The following is a 15,086-nucleotide window of genomic DNA, read 5'->3' as shown; positions in this document are numbered from 1 at the left end:
TTGTTTGTTTGTTTGTTTGAATCAAAGGTGTGAGCTCAGCGAACGCGTCGTTCGAAATGCGCTTTGCGTCGGGAATCGGTCGTGTAAACTTCCCTCGCGTGGTCTTTTGATTGAATTTGCCGAGAAAATGAATGGATAAAATCTTAGTTCGGTTGAGGGCAATGACGATGATGCACTTCGAAGTAAATAACACACAATTAAATTGTCAAAACGGTCGGTTCAAAAATAGCCTCGATTGAAGAAAACAAGACTGAAGCAAAATCTTGTGTTTTCCATTTGAATTTCCATTCAAAATTAACCCTCAAACTACTTGATTTTCATTTCAGCCCGATTGCTCATTCTGGGGGCTAAAAAAAGACCCAAAATTGGGTTGTCAATTGGGTCAAAAATAACCCATGTTGGGGAAAAAAAAAGGGTTAGCCCAAGTACTTGGGTCATAGTAAAAAAACAAACCAAAAATGTTGGGTTCAAAAAATAACCCAAAATTGGGCTGATAAAACCATTTGGGTCAAATATAACCTGCATTGAGTTAACAACTGACAATTTTTAGGTTAGTAATTAACAATCCAAATGAATAAAAAAATAGGATTGAGTTGACAAGTGACTGACAAATTTGGAGGCTATTAATTTAGCTCCAAATGAATAACTCACAAACAAGCCACTTCCAGATTTAGCCCAATTCCTAACTCTAACCCCATGACCCAAATTTGGTTATCAAAACAAGAAAAAAAATGAACACAAGCTGAATTAAAAAATAAGAAAGACAAACAATTTACTGAGTTTTTTGTTTATTCCAAATAGATAACCCAGTTTGGGGTGCATCCCAATTTTGCCTAAAAATTTGGCTCAAAATGATAACCCAAACTTGTCAAAACTCTTGGTAAAAATTCATATTCATTTAGTCCCCCCAAAACTGGGTGATAATGAATAACCCACAAAACGACCCAATTTTTTTGTTGAGTTCGATTTCTTAAAGCTTACTTGCCTTGTATAAAAGTGTACGAAATTATTGTTTGTTTTTGAATCAAACGTGTGAGGTCAGCAAATAATGTTAGGCAATAATTATTCCTGTGTAAACTTCCCCCGCACGTCTTGATTGATGTTTTCATGCACAGATGTTCAGCAGCTGATGGAGATCATTCCTTTTTTTTATGGAGATCATTCCTTCTTGAGTTCGCCAGAAAACTGAAAAAAAAAATTGTTCCATATGTTTTTTGTTCCTCGTCGCCATTTAGCTTTACTGCCTTTGAATCTATAGCAGATTTTGTCATTGCAATTAAATTAAAAAACAAAAAACTAGGAGAAATGAGTGCATCATTTCTCTCCTCAGTCCAAGCATGGGCGATGATCGTTCTACACCAAACAAATCCAACGGATTTGAAAAGCATTTCATCAATCTGTCAAGAACGTTGGCGCCATCTTGAGCAAAAACATCTGCTGGACTTTGGTCTCCGATCAGGTGTCCAGCAGATGAAAAGAAGATTTATGATAGCGTTAATGCTCACGCATCTTATCCATCGATCAAACGATAGACAATTTTTTTCTAGCAGCAATCTATCGGTCTGGTTTGCTCCCTTTTGCCCCCTGTTGGCCACTCCCATACTACACCACGAGTTTAACGATCAAACTTTGCTCTTCAAAATAAAGATTTGTGTACTATATTCAAATAAATTGATGGCAAGACGTTAACATATGAAACCAAAGAACTTTTAATAATGTTAAAAATTGACAAAACTGGGGTCTATTTTATTTTTTAGATGGTAGTTTTACAAATTAAGATTCCCTTTTGCACTTCAATGCCATCCTTTGTCAACAAAACAACAAGTGAGAACAAAAAAAAATAAAAATAATAATGCATGTAATATCCAAACAGACATCTAAAAAAAGTCAACAGAACCAATAACAGATTAAGCAGTAACAATTTAAGTTTGACACATTTAAGGTCCGAAGAATTGTCTTAGTTTTCTTTATTTTTATTGAACAAATAGTACACCGTTTATGAACGATTTTTGTTTTCTTTAACATTGTCTGTTCATCTAATAAAAGTCAATTATTAGTTTCATATGCTGTTTTTGCTGCGTAATCAAACGAAGATTTCCAAGAGCAGGTGAGTCAAGCCAATAATGACGTCACGCATCTCCAGTTTCCACTGCGAAGCCTCCGATTTGAGAATCCGAACATTCCCGAGTGGAAGCACAGCGAAGATGTGCGCCGAATGTTCCGCCTTTTGCCCACCAAGCCGCTCGGAACCGAACCCGGATGAAAAGATGGAAGCGCACGCGATAAAGCGAGCCGCGGGCACCGGGGGTTGCCTCCGGGGAGCCCCGCTGCCCTCAGCCGGCGAGGACGCCTCCCGGGCCGGCTGCGCGGAGCAGCTGCGGTCGTTCACCGCCGACCTGGAGGAGAGAAGATCCGTTTGGGCGCAACGGGCTCGGCTCTTGCGGCTGGAGGGGAACCGGCGACCCGGGGACCGGGAGCAACTCTGGAGGCTCCGCCAGTGTTTGCTTTACATGGACAGCATTGCGATGCAGATATTTGACTACTACCAGGTCAGTTCGCGTCATGATTTCGGAGTATCAGTCAAAAGTTTGGAAACAGCTTCACGCTAAATCTCGCTTTACTAATTCTGCCTCGTTATCTCTTAACTATGCACAGCTGTGACCTCGAGTCATTTATAGTCATCATAAAGCGGCTAAGTTCTTTTCTGAACAAATAATGCCCACAAAGCATATCTTCTGAATACGTTTTATCCGGTGGGAAGACTAAAAATCAAACAAACAAACAAAAAAACACGATAGGTATTTGGTTCCGTTCCAAACAGAGTAGAATAAAAGTCACAATTACAAGTTTCACAAAGTCGAATGTGTTTGCTTAGAACAGTGCTTGTTCCTACTATGACAGAAACAGCACATTTTTCTTTTCACACGAAGAGAAAATTGATTGGAACATGAAAAACGTATTTCATGGGTGTGTTATAGTGACTACTTGACTAAAATGAATTTATGGAATGATGTATGGAGATGTTTCCAAGCTTGTGACTCGTACTGTACGGTATATCAAAGCTAGCAAGCTATTGATTTTACCAAACAGCTAGCAAAAGCTGGAGTTTTGATTAAAGATAGCATGTGAGATATTCCTGTGTTGGCTGTCTTCTTGACCTCTTGATATGTTTGATTATTAGAATTTGCAAAATCGTGGCTGTATAGCTAAGCTAGTAAGCTAATGACTTAATCAAACAGCTAGCACAAGCTAGCCATTAGCGTTGAACTCAATGACCGTATATCGTTTAAAATAATCTTGTGTTGCTGGCATTTTGACTTCTTAATATGATTTTTGAAGATGTTCCAAAACTTGCGAATGTTTAACAAGGCTAATAAGCTAATTCGTTTACAGCAAGCGCAAGCTAGCCACAGGAGTTGAAACCAAAGATTGCATTTACGTATTCGTGTGTTTGCTGGCTTCTTGACCTCTTGATATTAGAATTTGAGGATGTTCCAAAACTTGTGACTATTTTACATAGCTAGCAAGCTAATGATTTTACCAAACCTGTTAGCTCAGGCTAGCCATTCGTATTGAAAACATATGCCATTTAAGATCATCTTCTGTTGGCTGGCTTTTTGACTTCTTAATATGATTGACCATTATAATTAAAAGTTCCCGACTTTTGATCAAAGCTAGCAAGCTAAAGATTTTAGCAGCTAGCAAATGCTAACCACGGGAGTTGAAATGAAAGCTTGAATGAATCCGGAAATCAGGATTTGTTTCAAAACAAGAATCGTATTTGTTTTTGAAAAGTAGCCGACACATCAAAGTCATTTTTTAGCTCCACTTTGTTACGATTCGAAGGCTAGCAATAATTAGCTAGCGCACGTAGTGACTTTGCTGTCTCGCTTTTGAGCTTCCCGTAACTACCTCAGCGCCGGTTCTGCTCCGTTTGTTATTGGACTGGGACTTTACATGTCAGCTGGTTATCCCCGAAGCGTGAAAGGGGCCGCCGCGGCTCAACTATTTCCCACTCCCACTTGGATTCAAACCGAAGCACGTCAAGACACTTGAAGCCAATTTTATCCGACGTCGCTTTGGCCACATGGTGTCATGTCATTTATGGACAAATTGGAGCGAGCCGAGTGACGTTTTAACCTCGCGCTGCACTCGTTGGCGGTTTGGCAGACGGCGTGTTATTCCAAAGCGTGCAGCTAATAACGTATTGTGCTGACATGGGGATTATTACAGGCTGAGCGGCGGTGAGGTCTCCCTGCGCTCAAATCTTTGTACGCTATGTTAGCGTTGGCGCGGGGTCGGAGAAGACACGGCGCGCTGTTGTTTTAGGAAGGAGGTGTGAGAAATGAAACCTTCTGAGAGACCTCCGTGATTGTTATGGCTCATTTGGTCACTGTCGCTTCGGAGGATTTAAAAAATATATATTTTAATTGCAGCAATTTTCCAACCAGGAGTTTGCTTGCTTTGTTTGTAGTGATGAGGAAAATGAAGCCTCATGAATTATTTTGATCATTTTTTTACTCCTCTAGATGGCACTGTTTGTTTAAGTCATAGGTGTGGAACTCCAGTCCTGGAAGGCCGGTATCCTGCATGTTTTCGAAGCTTCTCTCTCAATCACACATGACTTAAATAATTAGGATCATTTTCAAGCTCCTGCAGAGCTTGCTAGCAAGCTAATCATTTGAAAACTGCAAGACATGCGGGATACCGACTCTCGAGGACTGGAGTTTAACACCTATGGTTTAAGTCTTCAATGAAAATGGAATACGTTCCCATAGCAACATCCATTATATTTTAACCGAAACCACCATCTAGTGGAATAAAAAAAAAAAATCACAAGTGGTTCGTGAGGCTTCATTTTCCACTTTTGTGCGGTTGTAAGAATTGATGGCAAAATGAAGCCTCGTGATCCAAATTGGAAGTTTTTTGTACTCCTCTAGATGGTTCTCTTGGTTTGAAAATAAAGGCTGGTATAAAATTTCCATTAAATAGAAATGGTTCACGAGGTTTCATTTTCCTATCTCTATGGGTGGAGTCAATGTTTTGCTCCACCCACATTTAGCCACGCCTCCATTTGCGCTGCAGCAATAGCTTGCTTACATGGCTTGTGATGGGAAAACAAAGCCTCATGAATCAATTGTGAATTTTTTTTACTCCTCTAGATGGTGCTCTTGGGTTTGAAAATAAAACCTTGCACAGTGTATTTTGTTTAATCTTTAAGTCAACATCAAAATGGTGCATGAGGCTTCATTTTCCCATCACTCGTGAGATGACCACATGGCTTGTTATGAAGTTGTCATCAAAGAAAAGCGGGAAAATGTATTCCCATCCGATTTCGTCAGTGGGGTGCTGTGAACGTGTTGCCTCATTGGCGACATGACACATTTTGAAATTAACAAGGACCTTCTGATGTCACAAGATTATGATGCTGGTGTCAAGTCATGAAAAAGAACCGTGCTGAAGCAAACTATCAAATCTCCTCCTGTGGTAGGGTTTGACTATTTAATTTTTTCTGGGTCATGTGACATTCATAAGATGATTGATTCAATTTCAGTCTGCCGAATTTATACGAGTTGAGCCATTAAATAAAACTTGATCACGTTTTGTAAATATGCTGTACACTATTTTCACCGCTAGATGTCAGTAATGTTTCAGGCATGGCGCTTATTGCGCTGCATGCGAGTGTAGTTAGGAGAAAAAAAATACCCGGAAGTTTCGTGGTACGACGACAGGGATTCTTTGTGAAACTTTATTCTTTTCTAAATTTGAAAAGAAGCCCTTTTAGTTACCTTTCTGATCCGAGGAGTTGTACCACAAAAGTGTAGCAACATTTTTTTTAAATTAAGCGCTGCGTAAAAGACAATATAGTTCCGGTGTGTCACATGCTTAAAATAGAGTGTGCTGATTGGCCCAATAGGAGCTCAATTTGCGATCGATTGCGCTTCCTATTAAAAAAAAAAAAGTACGCAGTTCTCTGTGTGCAGAAAACTTTAGTTTGTCTTTATTAACAAAACATAAAATTCGAGAAGTTTTCCAACTGTGTCAACCGAGTTTCAGAACAGTGTAAATTTTATGCGTTGCAACCTAATGAATTCAAATAGTAAACTTCGGATTCACTTTTTCAATGTAATACATCATTATAAATATGACTGTCCAATCTTTTGAGGTCTCCTTTTTCTTATTTTCACTTGCATACTTGTTGTGGTTTGACAGTCTATTGCATCATCATTTTCTGCTTCATTTCCTGCTAACTGCAATATACTTGTGAGAGACAGACGCATTGGATGACACCACAGGACAGCCGATGGTGTTTCGTCAGCTTGTTGAGGTCACAGCGGCAAGTGTCGCTGGTCCATCTGGCCTAGGCGCTAACACAATTGGATCAGACTTATCGCATCTTTTTTTCCTGCTCATTAAATTGAATTTGAGTAGAGATTTCGAAGTCAGTTGAGAGACGTATCATGTGGGTTGCAGGTGCACTTGATTTTGGTGAAGTACTCTCACTTGCAATTTGGCTGGAATGGAGGAAGTGTTGTAATGCGATTTCGCCAGCAGATGGCAGGAGAGCCACGTCTGCGTGCATGCGTATTTGTCTGTATCTATAGGTCTGTGTATTTTGAAATATTTATATACAAATATATCTATGTATGTGTGTTTCATCTTTACATGTAGATTTAATTCTATGTTAATCTTCATATTTGTGTATGTATCTATACAGCCCTATTTGTATGTTAATAGTCGTGTTGTGTTTATATGTAAGTTTAAAGCGATGCTAAACTTAATTTGTCGTTTTCAGCAGTTAAAAAAAACAAAACAAAACAAAAAAAACTGTCGATAACTCAGTCAGTGCCAGGTAAATTAGACCCAAACTTCTCAACAAAATGAATAGGGATTCGGGATTAAATGTTTGGACTTTTAAAACATGGGAAAATACGTCTTTGGGATTGAACGAATGAATTTTCTGGCTAAATATAAAACAATTAAGACTTTTAAAAATGCTTGTTTGCTACTTGGTTTCGCCTCAAAATAACATCACAGTTGCTCAAGGCTCAAATAATGACCAATCCTGGCTCACCTGTTTGTCATGTGATGTTGACAAGGCGAGTTGTGATTGGATTTTTTTTTTTTTTTTTTAGCCTTTATAGTATAGTCCACGTAATGTAATTTACAGTCGACAGCAGTTGAAAATTTGTCATTTAAGTGACCATAACACGGAGTTAAAATATAATTAATAGAATTAATTAGCCTAAATATTAGTCTGACAACTACTGACGCCAAAGATCATTTCAACCAGGCTGCCGGTTGTATTTTTTGACGTCTATCGTCGTCAATGGCAGTGAAACGTGTACTTAGTGATGAATGACTTTTAATGAAATGCTTCACGCTTAAAGTCAGACTGACCGGCAAACACAATGAAGATAAGCGTTATATAACAATATCAATGTAATGTATATCAATGTAAAACGTCGTTAACGGCCGCATATTAAAAGCGCTCAAGATTGAAGCGCTAACAAAACCTACTCTCCGTTTGATGACACCCTGGATGACAATGCTACACATATACATAAAGTCATAAAGTTATGAAGAATCCACAACAAGCAAGTTCATAAAGCTCCCGTGGAAATCCCTCATATATTCACCAATAAAATGCCGAGCTTAGTCATTAGCCTTTTTATTTGTTTTGCTCGTTTTCTCGCTCTCCCGTTTCAACACCTTTTCGAATGGCGGATGCTTCCTTTGGGTCTTGTTAAGTGCAAAGTGTGCTGGTCAGCAGCCTCACCTAGCCTTTAATAACCTTTTCCCGCTGCATTGGGACCCCCAAAAGCAAACATTGAGATTTTTGAAAAGTTACACCTTTTGAAAGGAAGCTAGATAAATCCCCTGCGAGAAACTAGTTCCTGGCGTGTTCGTTTTTTTCTCGAAACATCGCGCGTACCACAACAAACGATCGATTTAATCTAGACAGAGGAAAGAAAGTAAACCGGATCATGAACTACTTCTTCAACGGGTCGAAGCAGAAGTGCTGAAATTTCACTTCTTCTACACGCGGTTCTTATACATTTTTGGGGGATGTGGTCTCACTGAGGAGTGCAGGTGTCTTCAAAGTCCTTCGTCCACGTATCAGAAGCAGAATTGCTGAAGTTTCACTTCTTCCACACACAGTTCTTTTATATTTTGGGGGTTGTGGTCTCACAGAGGACTGCAGGTGTCTTCTAAGTCCTTCGTCCGCGTATTATTCTTGTTCAACAATCCCGACTGACAGTTTTTTCTGATAGCAGCGGCCGGCCTTTTGTTTACAGTCGGATGCTAATTCTCTGTTGGAGGAAGCCTTTTGTTTCTTTTGTAGGAGACAACCAGATGTCTCCAGGGCCGATAATATTCCGGCTTTTAAACTGATATCACTTCATGTCTATTTTTATTAGACTAGCACCGTTTCATGAACAAACTATTCTTTACTGGTAAATTGCATTCATAAAAACATTTTTCCATTTTTTTTTGTAATAGAACTTTGCTGTCTATATTTAATGTATATCTATATACAGGTATGCACATAAGTGGTACGTAGGTATGACAGAAATCAAGAAATTTACCCCTCGTGTCCTCAACTAGCAAACAAAACCGGTGTATATAAATTTTCAGTTTTCATTTACTTGACAAGTATGAAAAGAGGATGTGAATGTAGCGCTACTCACGGCTAACAAACAAGCTAATCGAGAAGCAGTAGCTAATCCCCCTCTTGGTAGACGAGACAAACTGCAGGAACAACGCAAGCTAGTTATAGTTCTCATCTTTCTTAAAGTTAAACAAGCGCGTCCCATGTCTTCCTCTTCTGAGATTCGTGTGTTTACTGAAGCGGCTCGGACCGGTTGTCGAGGCTGTGTAGCATTCTCGTTAGGTTTTGAATGAGATGGTTTACGTTGTCGCTCTACAGCGACGGAGAATTTACCTCTGACGTCCTTGGACTAATTAAACCGGGTCCAAAACGAACCGCCGTCCTCGTGGACAAGTTCATGACAAATGTTTGTGTGTGCCGATGCGCAATTTGGACTCTTGATTTTGGAGTTGTCGAGAAAGCCCCGGGAGAAAACGGCAGACAAATTTTCTTTCCTCCCATTAGTCGGCGGCAGCTGTTGATTAACTTTCAATAGACTCTCGCCGGTTGGTTTCCTCCTCGTGTCCTCCTAATGAATGCCGGCGATGATTTGGCTGCCATTGTCTTCCCTCATCGCTACAAATGGCTGCTGAGTAGCGCTGCGCTGTGGAATCAATAACGCTGCTCTATTAGAAGCTGGCATGCTGACAGGTTACTGATGACAGCCGTTGGAGAGTGTTTAGCTAAGAGTGGCTTTTGTTTAGTTTTTTTTTTGGCTAATATGTTAAGCTACCAGATCATTTTAAGATAGATTCTTCTAAATAATGTACAAAGGTTGAACGTGAGTAGAAGTGGGTACGACTACTCATTATATACTATTTTCTATGCATATGAATTTTTAGACTCCAACTAAATTTGCCTGCTAACAGGTTAGCAATCACGATTAGCATTAGCGCACTCGTGATTGCCGTTTGAGGTAAACACCAATTAGCATTCAGTCCACATATACATATGGGTTAAAATTTGATCACTTAAAAGCAGGCCTATTTTTCAAAACTCAGACTTTTGGCGGATATTACCATTCCGAATATCAGATGATATTCATCAAAATTCCCAATGCCGGACGATATTGACCAAAAATCCCAATAACAGACAATATTTGACCGTAAATCCCAATATAGGGGACGATAGTAGACCAAAAATCACAGTATCGGGGATGATACTGGCCGAAAATCCCAGTATCGGGGACGATACTGGCCGAAAATCCCAATATCGGAAAACAGGTACAGTTTTCGTCAAAATCTCAATATCTGATGATAGCTATTAATCGAAATTCCCAATATAAGACAATATTTGACCGTAAATCCCAATTTAGGGGAAGATAGTTGACCAAAAATCACAGTATCAGGGACGATACTGGCCAAAAATCCCAGTATCTGGGACGATACTGTCTGAAAATCCCAGTATCGGGGATGATACTGGCCGAAAATCCCAGTATCGGGGATGATACTGGCCGAAAATCCCAGTATCGGGGATGATACTGGCCGAAAATCCCAGTATCAGGGACGATACTGGCCGAAAATCCCAATATTGCAAAACAGGTACAGTTTTCGTCCAAATCTCAATATCTGATGATAGGTATTAATCAAAATTCCCAATATAAGACAACATTCGCCGAAGATCTCAATAACACACAACATTGGCATCAAACCCAATATCGGAACTGAAATTTGACCGAGTCCCAATATCCGGGCCGAAATTTGACCGAAAATCCCAATATGGGCGCCGACGGTCGACCGAAAAATCCCAATATCGGCGCCGATATTCACCGAAGTTCAGCGTGCCTTTAAGAAAACATGAGTGGCACAGTTTTTCCCCGTCCTACGTGTGGCTGCAATCAACATCAGGCGCAGCCTTCTCCCGTAAGCCGCTGCGCGCAGTTTTTCCTCTTTCTCGTTTACCGCGCGGCGTAACGGGGAAGCGCATCGCGCATCAGTCGGTGTTTGTTTTTGCGCACGGAAATCCACAAAGACGGGCGAGCCTCCCGTCTTTGGATTCGGAGCCGTTGCATCATTTGCCATTCTCTTTGTCTTGCCGCCCGCTACCTTTCCGTGATTCATCATTTTGCTTTCACTCTCATGGAATTTTTATACCGCCGTCTCCCTCGTGTATCCGCCCCCCCCCCATCATATTTTTTTTTTGACCTATGCGTTTTCCCTCCATCTTATCAATGTGCGTGTTTGTGTATCACCAAAAAAGGCCATGAATCAGGCTTGCATAATGTATCTCATGTTTGGATGAGGAAAAAGGGGGGGGGGGGGGGGGGGGGTCTTATGAATAATACAAGGCGCTCAGTCTTGGATGCCAGTATGGGTGATAATAAAGCAGGTTTCTATTAACGCGGGCCAACCCGGAGAGCGCGGCGCATTAGCCGCGGACGGCCGGCCGTAAATCAGCCTCGGGGCCGGCCTGGCACCGGCGGATCCCTCCGGAGGGGCGGCGCGCGGCGAGGGCCGGGCGTTGGCCGTGCCCTCCTCGCCCGTCGCCGCCGGTCCCCGGGGTGGCTTTTAATCGCCGCAAATGGGCGGCGATAACAACCGGCCGTATTTCACGCTCCGTCCGATAGTTACGAGCCGCTGTAGGTTTTACGACAAGATGTCAGGTTCCTGGCATAATTGGCTCTTCTGTGCGGGTTTTACGAGTCTGTTTACTCTGTGTGGAGCACTCGTCTCCGGGATGCTCTCCTCGGGGTCCGCCGGGTTCTTCAGACGCTCGGGGGGGGGCGGGGTCGATTCCACTCGGGCTGCAACCGACCAATAAATCGGATTCATTTGATTCGTTTCTCGTTTTAAAAATCGGTGGGATTTTGAAAAATCGGCTGAACGCCGGATGGGTGTTTACGATGGATACTGACGACGTGCCGCAAATTTTTGGACTTTACGCCACAACTTTTTTTTTCTTATGATTTGAGCCCCGCTGCTTATGGCCAAGTGCATCTTATCAGCAGTTGTTTTTTTACTAGCCACCAGGGGGCGATCCTAATGTATTATTAGCGGTGAGAAGTTAATATTTTCATGAAGCAGCCAGTTTGAAATGAAAAAAAAAAACAACAACGATATCCCCTCGATGTAAATATCTGACGTTTCGACCTGCAGTTTATCGTAGGGTGCGCCTTATCCGTGACCATTTTTTTCTCAATTTGACATTTACAATAATTTCGACATTCAAAGGGATGTTTCACTTATTTAGCTCATTTTAGATGTAAAGTTAATATTTTTTAAGTAAGAAAATAAAAAAATTTTAGAAGAAAAATGATAATTAGCTTTTTTTTTTAATTAGCTACAGCATACAATCCGAAATTTACGGTAATACTTTGGGACTTAGAGGGATAGTTATTATTTTTTTTCAGCAGTAACAAGGTAATATTTAGCCTATAATTAGCTTTTTTCTCAGTTTTTGCTGCTACAGCGTATAATCCGAAATTTATGATAATTTGGGGATTTAAAGGGATATATATTTATTTTTAGCAGTAACAAGATAATACTTAGCCTATAATTAGCTTTTTTTCTCAATTTTTGCTGCTACAGCATATAGTCCAAAATGTATGGTAATTTTGAGACTTAAAAGGATATTTTATTTATTTATTTTTAGCAGTAACAAGGTAATATTTAGCCTATAATTAGCTTTTTTTTTCTCTCAGTTTTTGCTGCTACAGCATATAATCCAACATTTACGATAATTTGGGGACTTAAAGGGATAGTTTATTTATTTTATTTATTTTTAGCAGTAACAAGATAATACTTAGCCTATAATTAGCTTTTTTTCTCAATTTTTGCTGCTACAGCATATAGTCCAAAATGTATGGTAATTTTGGGACTTAAAAGTATATTTTATTTATTTTTAGCAGTAACAAGGTAATATTTAGCCTATAATTAGCTTTTTTTTCCAGCAGCTTTTTTTTTGGCTAGTACTGATACTTCCTGATACTCCTTAGCTACTAAGCAAGTATCTTTTAGTTTGCATCAGTCAGTCCTTTTTTTTGTCTTTTTCATTTCCGCTTTGACGTTCCGTCAAAGTGACTCCCGGCGCAACACGCGCGTGTGTGTGGGGGTGTGTGTTTGTCCTTGTCGGGTTTGGTACCGCTAGCGTAGACTCCCGCTGTGCAGCGGCGTCGCCACACCTGCTTGCACGTCTTATCGCACTCATCAGCTCACAAAAGACTCACACTTGTCAGCGTCCCAGACTCAAAACACACACACACACACGCACGCACGCACACACACACACACACACACACCTTGATGAATAATTAAGTAGGCAAGTGTGTAGATGAGACGCCAGCATACCTGGCGGAGTGTTTTGCCGTCACCTTTGTGTCAAAGCAGTTTGGATTCAACAGGATGTGCTACACTCGGCTTCATGTCGAGTGATGTGTTTTTTCTTTTTTTTTTTTATTTTGGGGGGGCGGGGGGCATTAAACAACTCATAATGTGGCAAAAAGAGGATCTAACCATAACTATTTCGTTTTTATTTTGGTACGCACCCCTCTAGCCCCCAGGGCGTTATATGTCAAAAATTGGACTTTAAAAAATAAATAAATAAAGGGGCTGTATCAAAAAAATAAAATAAAATTCATATGGCATATTGGAGATTCTAATGAGTCAATAACTCATGATAAAAATACATTCCATGCATGCCCATTTTTTGGGGGGCAATGGCACTTATAGAGAAAACTCCCCTTGGTGTTTATTGTACCAATGTTGGACTTCTTTTACGGGTGGGATAACTGACTCATTTATCATTTTTTTTTATTCTTTGAGATATATCCATTTTAAAGTAGGCTACTCATTGAAGGTGCGCTTTACAATCTGGTGCGGAAAATACGGTAACCTTCAAATCTAGGCTGGATTTTTTTTTTTGAGTATATAAGCAAAAATATAACAAAAACCTGTAAGCAAATATCATTGTTTGCACATAATTGTATATGCCGTCAATGTCTAATGGAGGACGCTGTCGTCATGACCGCCGAGAGCCATTAAGGACCCCCGTTTTTTTATGACATTGTGGATTATGGATGCTTTGCGCACGCAGTCTCATCCCAGGTCATAAACGTGGGCCCAGTCAGCAAACTCCACTCATTATCAGACATTTAAATGTAATTATTTATTGATAACGCTCGTGATCTATCGTCGTGGACGGGACGACCCGGGAAAGCCGTAGCGCCAGACGCCAGAAATGGTCATTATCGCAATTTCCGGCGAAAAGAGATAAAAACAGTTTCAATAACGTATGTACTGTACTTATTCATCGTTCATGAAGGATTTTTTTTTTGAAATCGTCACACATTTGATGAGCGTTACTACGTTTGCAATAAATAGTTGATTTCATGGGGCATGTAATGTTTTATTGGCCATGTGATGAGAGACTTTGAAAGTGGGGGGCCGACGGCGGGATAATAAAGCCGCTCGACCGCCACGCTTTATGAAAGACTTTTTTGCTCACTTAAGCTTTTACTGGGCTAAAGTATTTTCCCATATTTCAAGTCATTTATTACTTTGTGAATTTATTCATTTATTAATTACTGCAGTAACCAAAGTACTTGACTACTTTTGTAAATACTGAAATTACCTTAAGTGATTACTTTCCTGTCTAAAGCACAGGTGTCGTACTCCAGTCCTCGAGGGTCGGTATCCTGCAGGTTTTCTCCCCTAAACACACCTGATTGAAATGATTAGCATCATTTTCAAGCCCCTCCCAGAGCTGACTAATGAGCCAATCATTTTAATCAGGTGTATTAAGGAGAGAAAACCGCAAATACCGGCTCTCGAGGACTGCAGTTCGACACCTATAGTCTAAAGTAATAGATATACTGATATATATATATATATATATATATATATATATTAGGAATTATGTGCAATGTGTTTATATGTTCGATGAATTAAAGGAAGACAGACGATCAATTATTGATTTTGAATTGTTATTTAACTCTGCAGTAGTCTCTCGGTTTTTTCATCCATTTTCTATAAATGTGTTGTGCTAAACATGCAGCCATGTTCAGTTAAAAACAATTAAAAAATGAATTAAAAAAAAAAAAACCTTCCATGAACAATTTTTTTCCACTCAAATATCGGATGGTATGACCTGTGGCTTGTCCGTGGCAAAAATGTTTTTTTTTTTTTTTGCTCAATTTTTGATGCTGCGGCTTATTCTCCGGGAAATATGGTATATTATACAGAAAATGAAATATATAAAATATGAAAAAAATAATAATCGATAAATGTATTTTGAAAACGATCGTGAGTGGCAGGTCTAATTCCTCGCAATGTGAATCACAGCGCCATCTCTTGGCGCGTCCTATAAATGTTGACAAATTGCTTGCAAGTACTCCAAGGTCACGTTGCCTCTCCAGAAAATTGGGAGCTCGTCTTTCTTTCACGTGGGAAGGACAGCAAACGCCACTCGGAGCTCTGCGCTTGTTCCGCCGAGGCGA

General features: G+C 40.2%; 1 protein-coding gene across 1 annotated transcript in view; it reads left to right on the top strand.

Annotated features, from left to right (window-relative positions):
- Nucleotides 1-2,204: 2,204 nt before the first annotated feature.
- LOC148422874 (PDZ domain-containing RING finger protein 4) overlaps nt 2,205-15,086 on the top strand; it is a 115,238-nt gene continuing 102,356 nt past the window's right edge. Inside the window, exon 1 of the mRNA XM_088418332.1 lies at nt 2,205-2,549. Coding sequence (XP_088274458.1) covers nt 2,205-2,549 — 345 coding nt within the window. The remainder of the gene's footprint in view (nt 2,550-15,086) is intronic.

Source organism: Hippichthys cyanospilos, chromosome 6 (genome assembly GCF_059441005.1).
Source record: "Hippichthys cyanospilos isolate Australia breed blue-spotted pipefish chromosome 6, RoL_Hcya_1.0, whole genome shotgun sequence".
Taxonomy (NCBI): Eukaryota; Metazoa; Chordata; class Actinopteri; order Syngnathiformes; family Syngnathidae; genus Hippichthys; species Hippichthys cyanospilos.
This window is presented reverse-complemented; position numbering and strand designations above follow the sequence as displayed.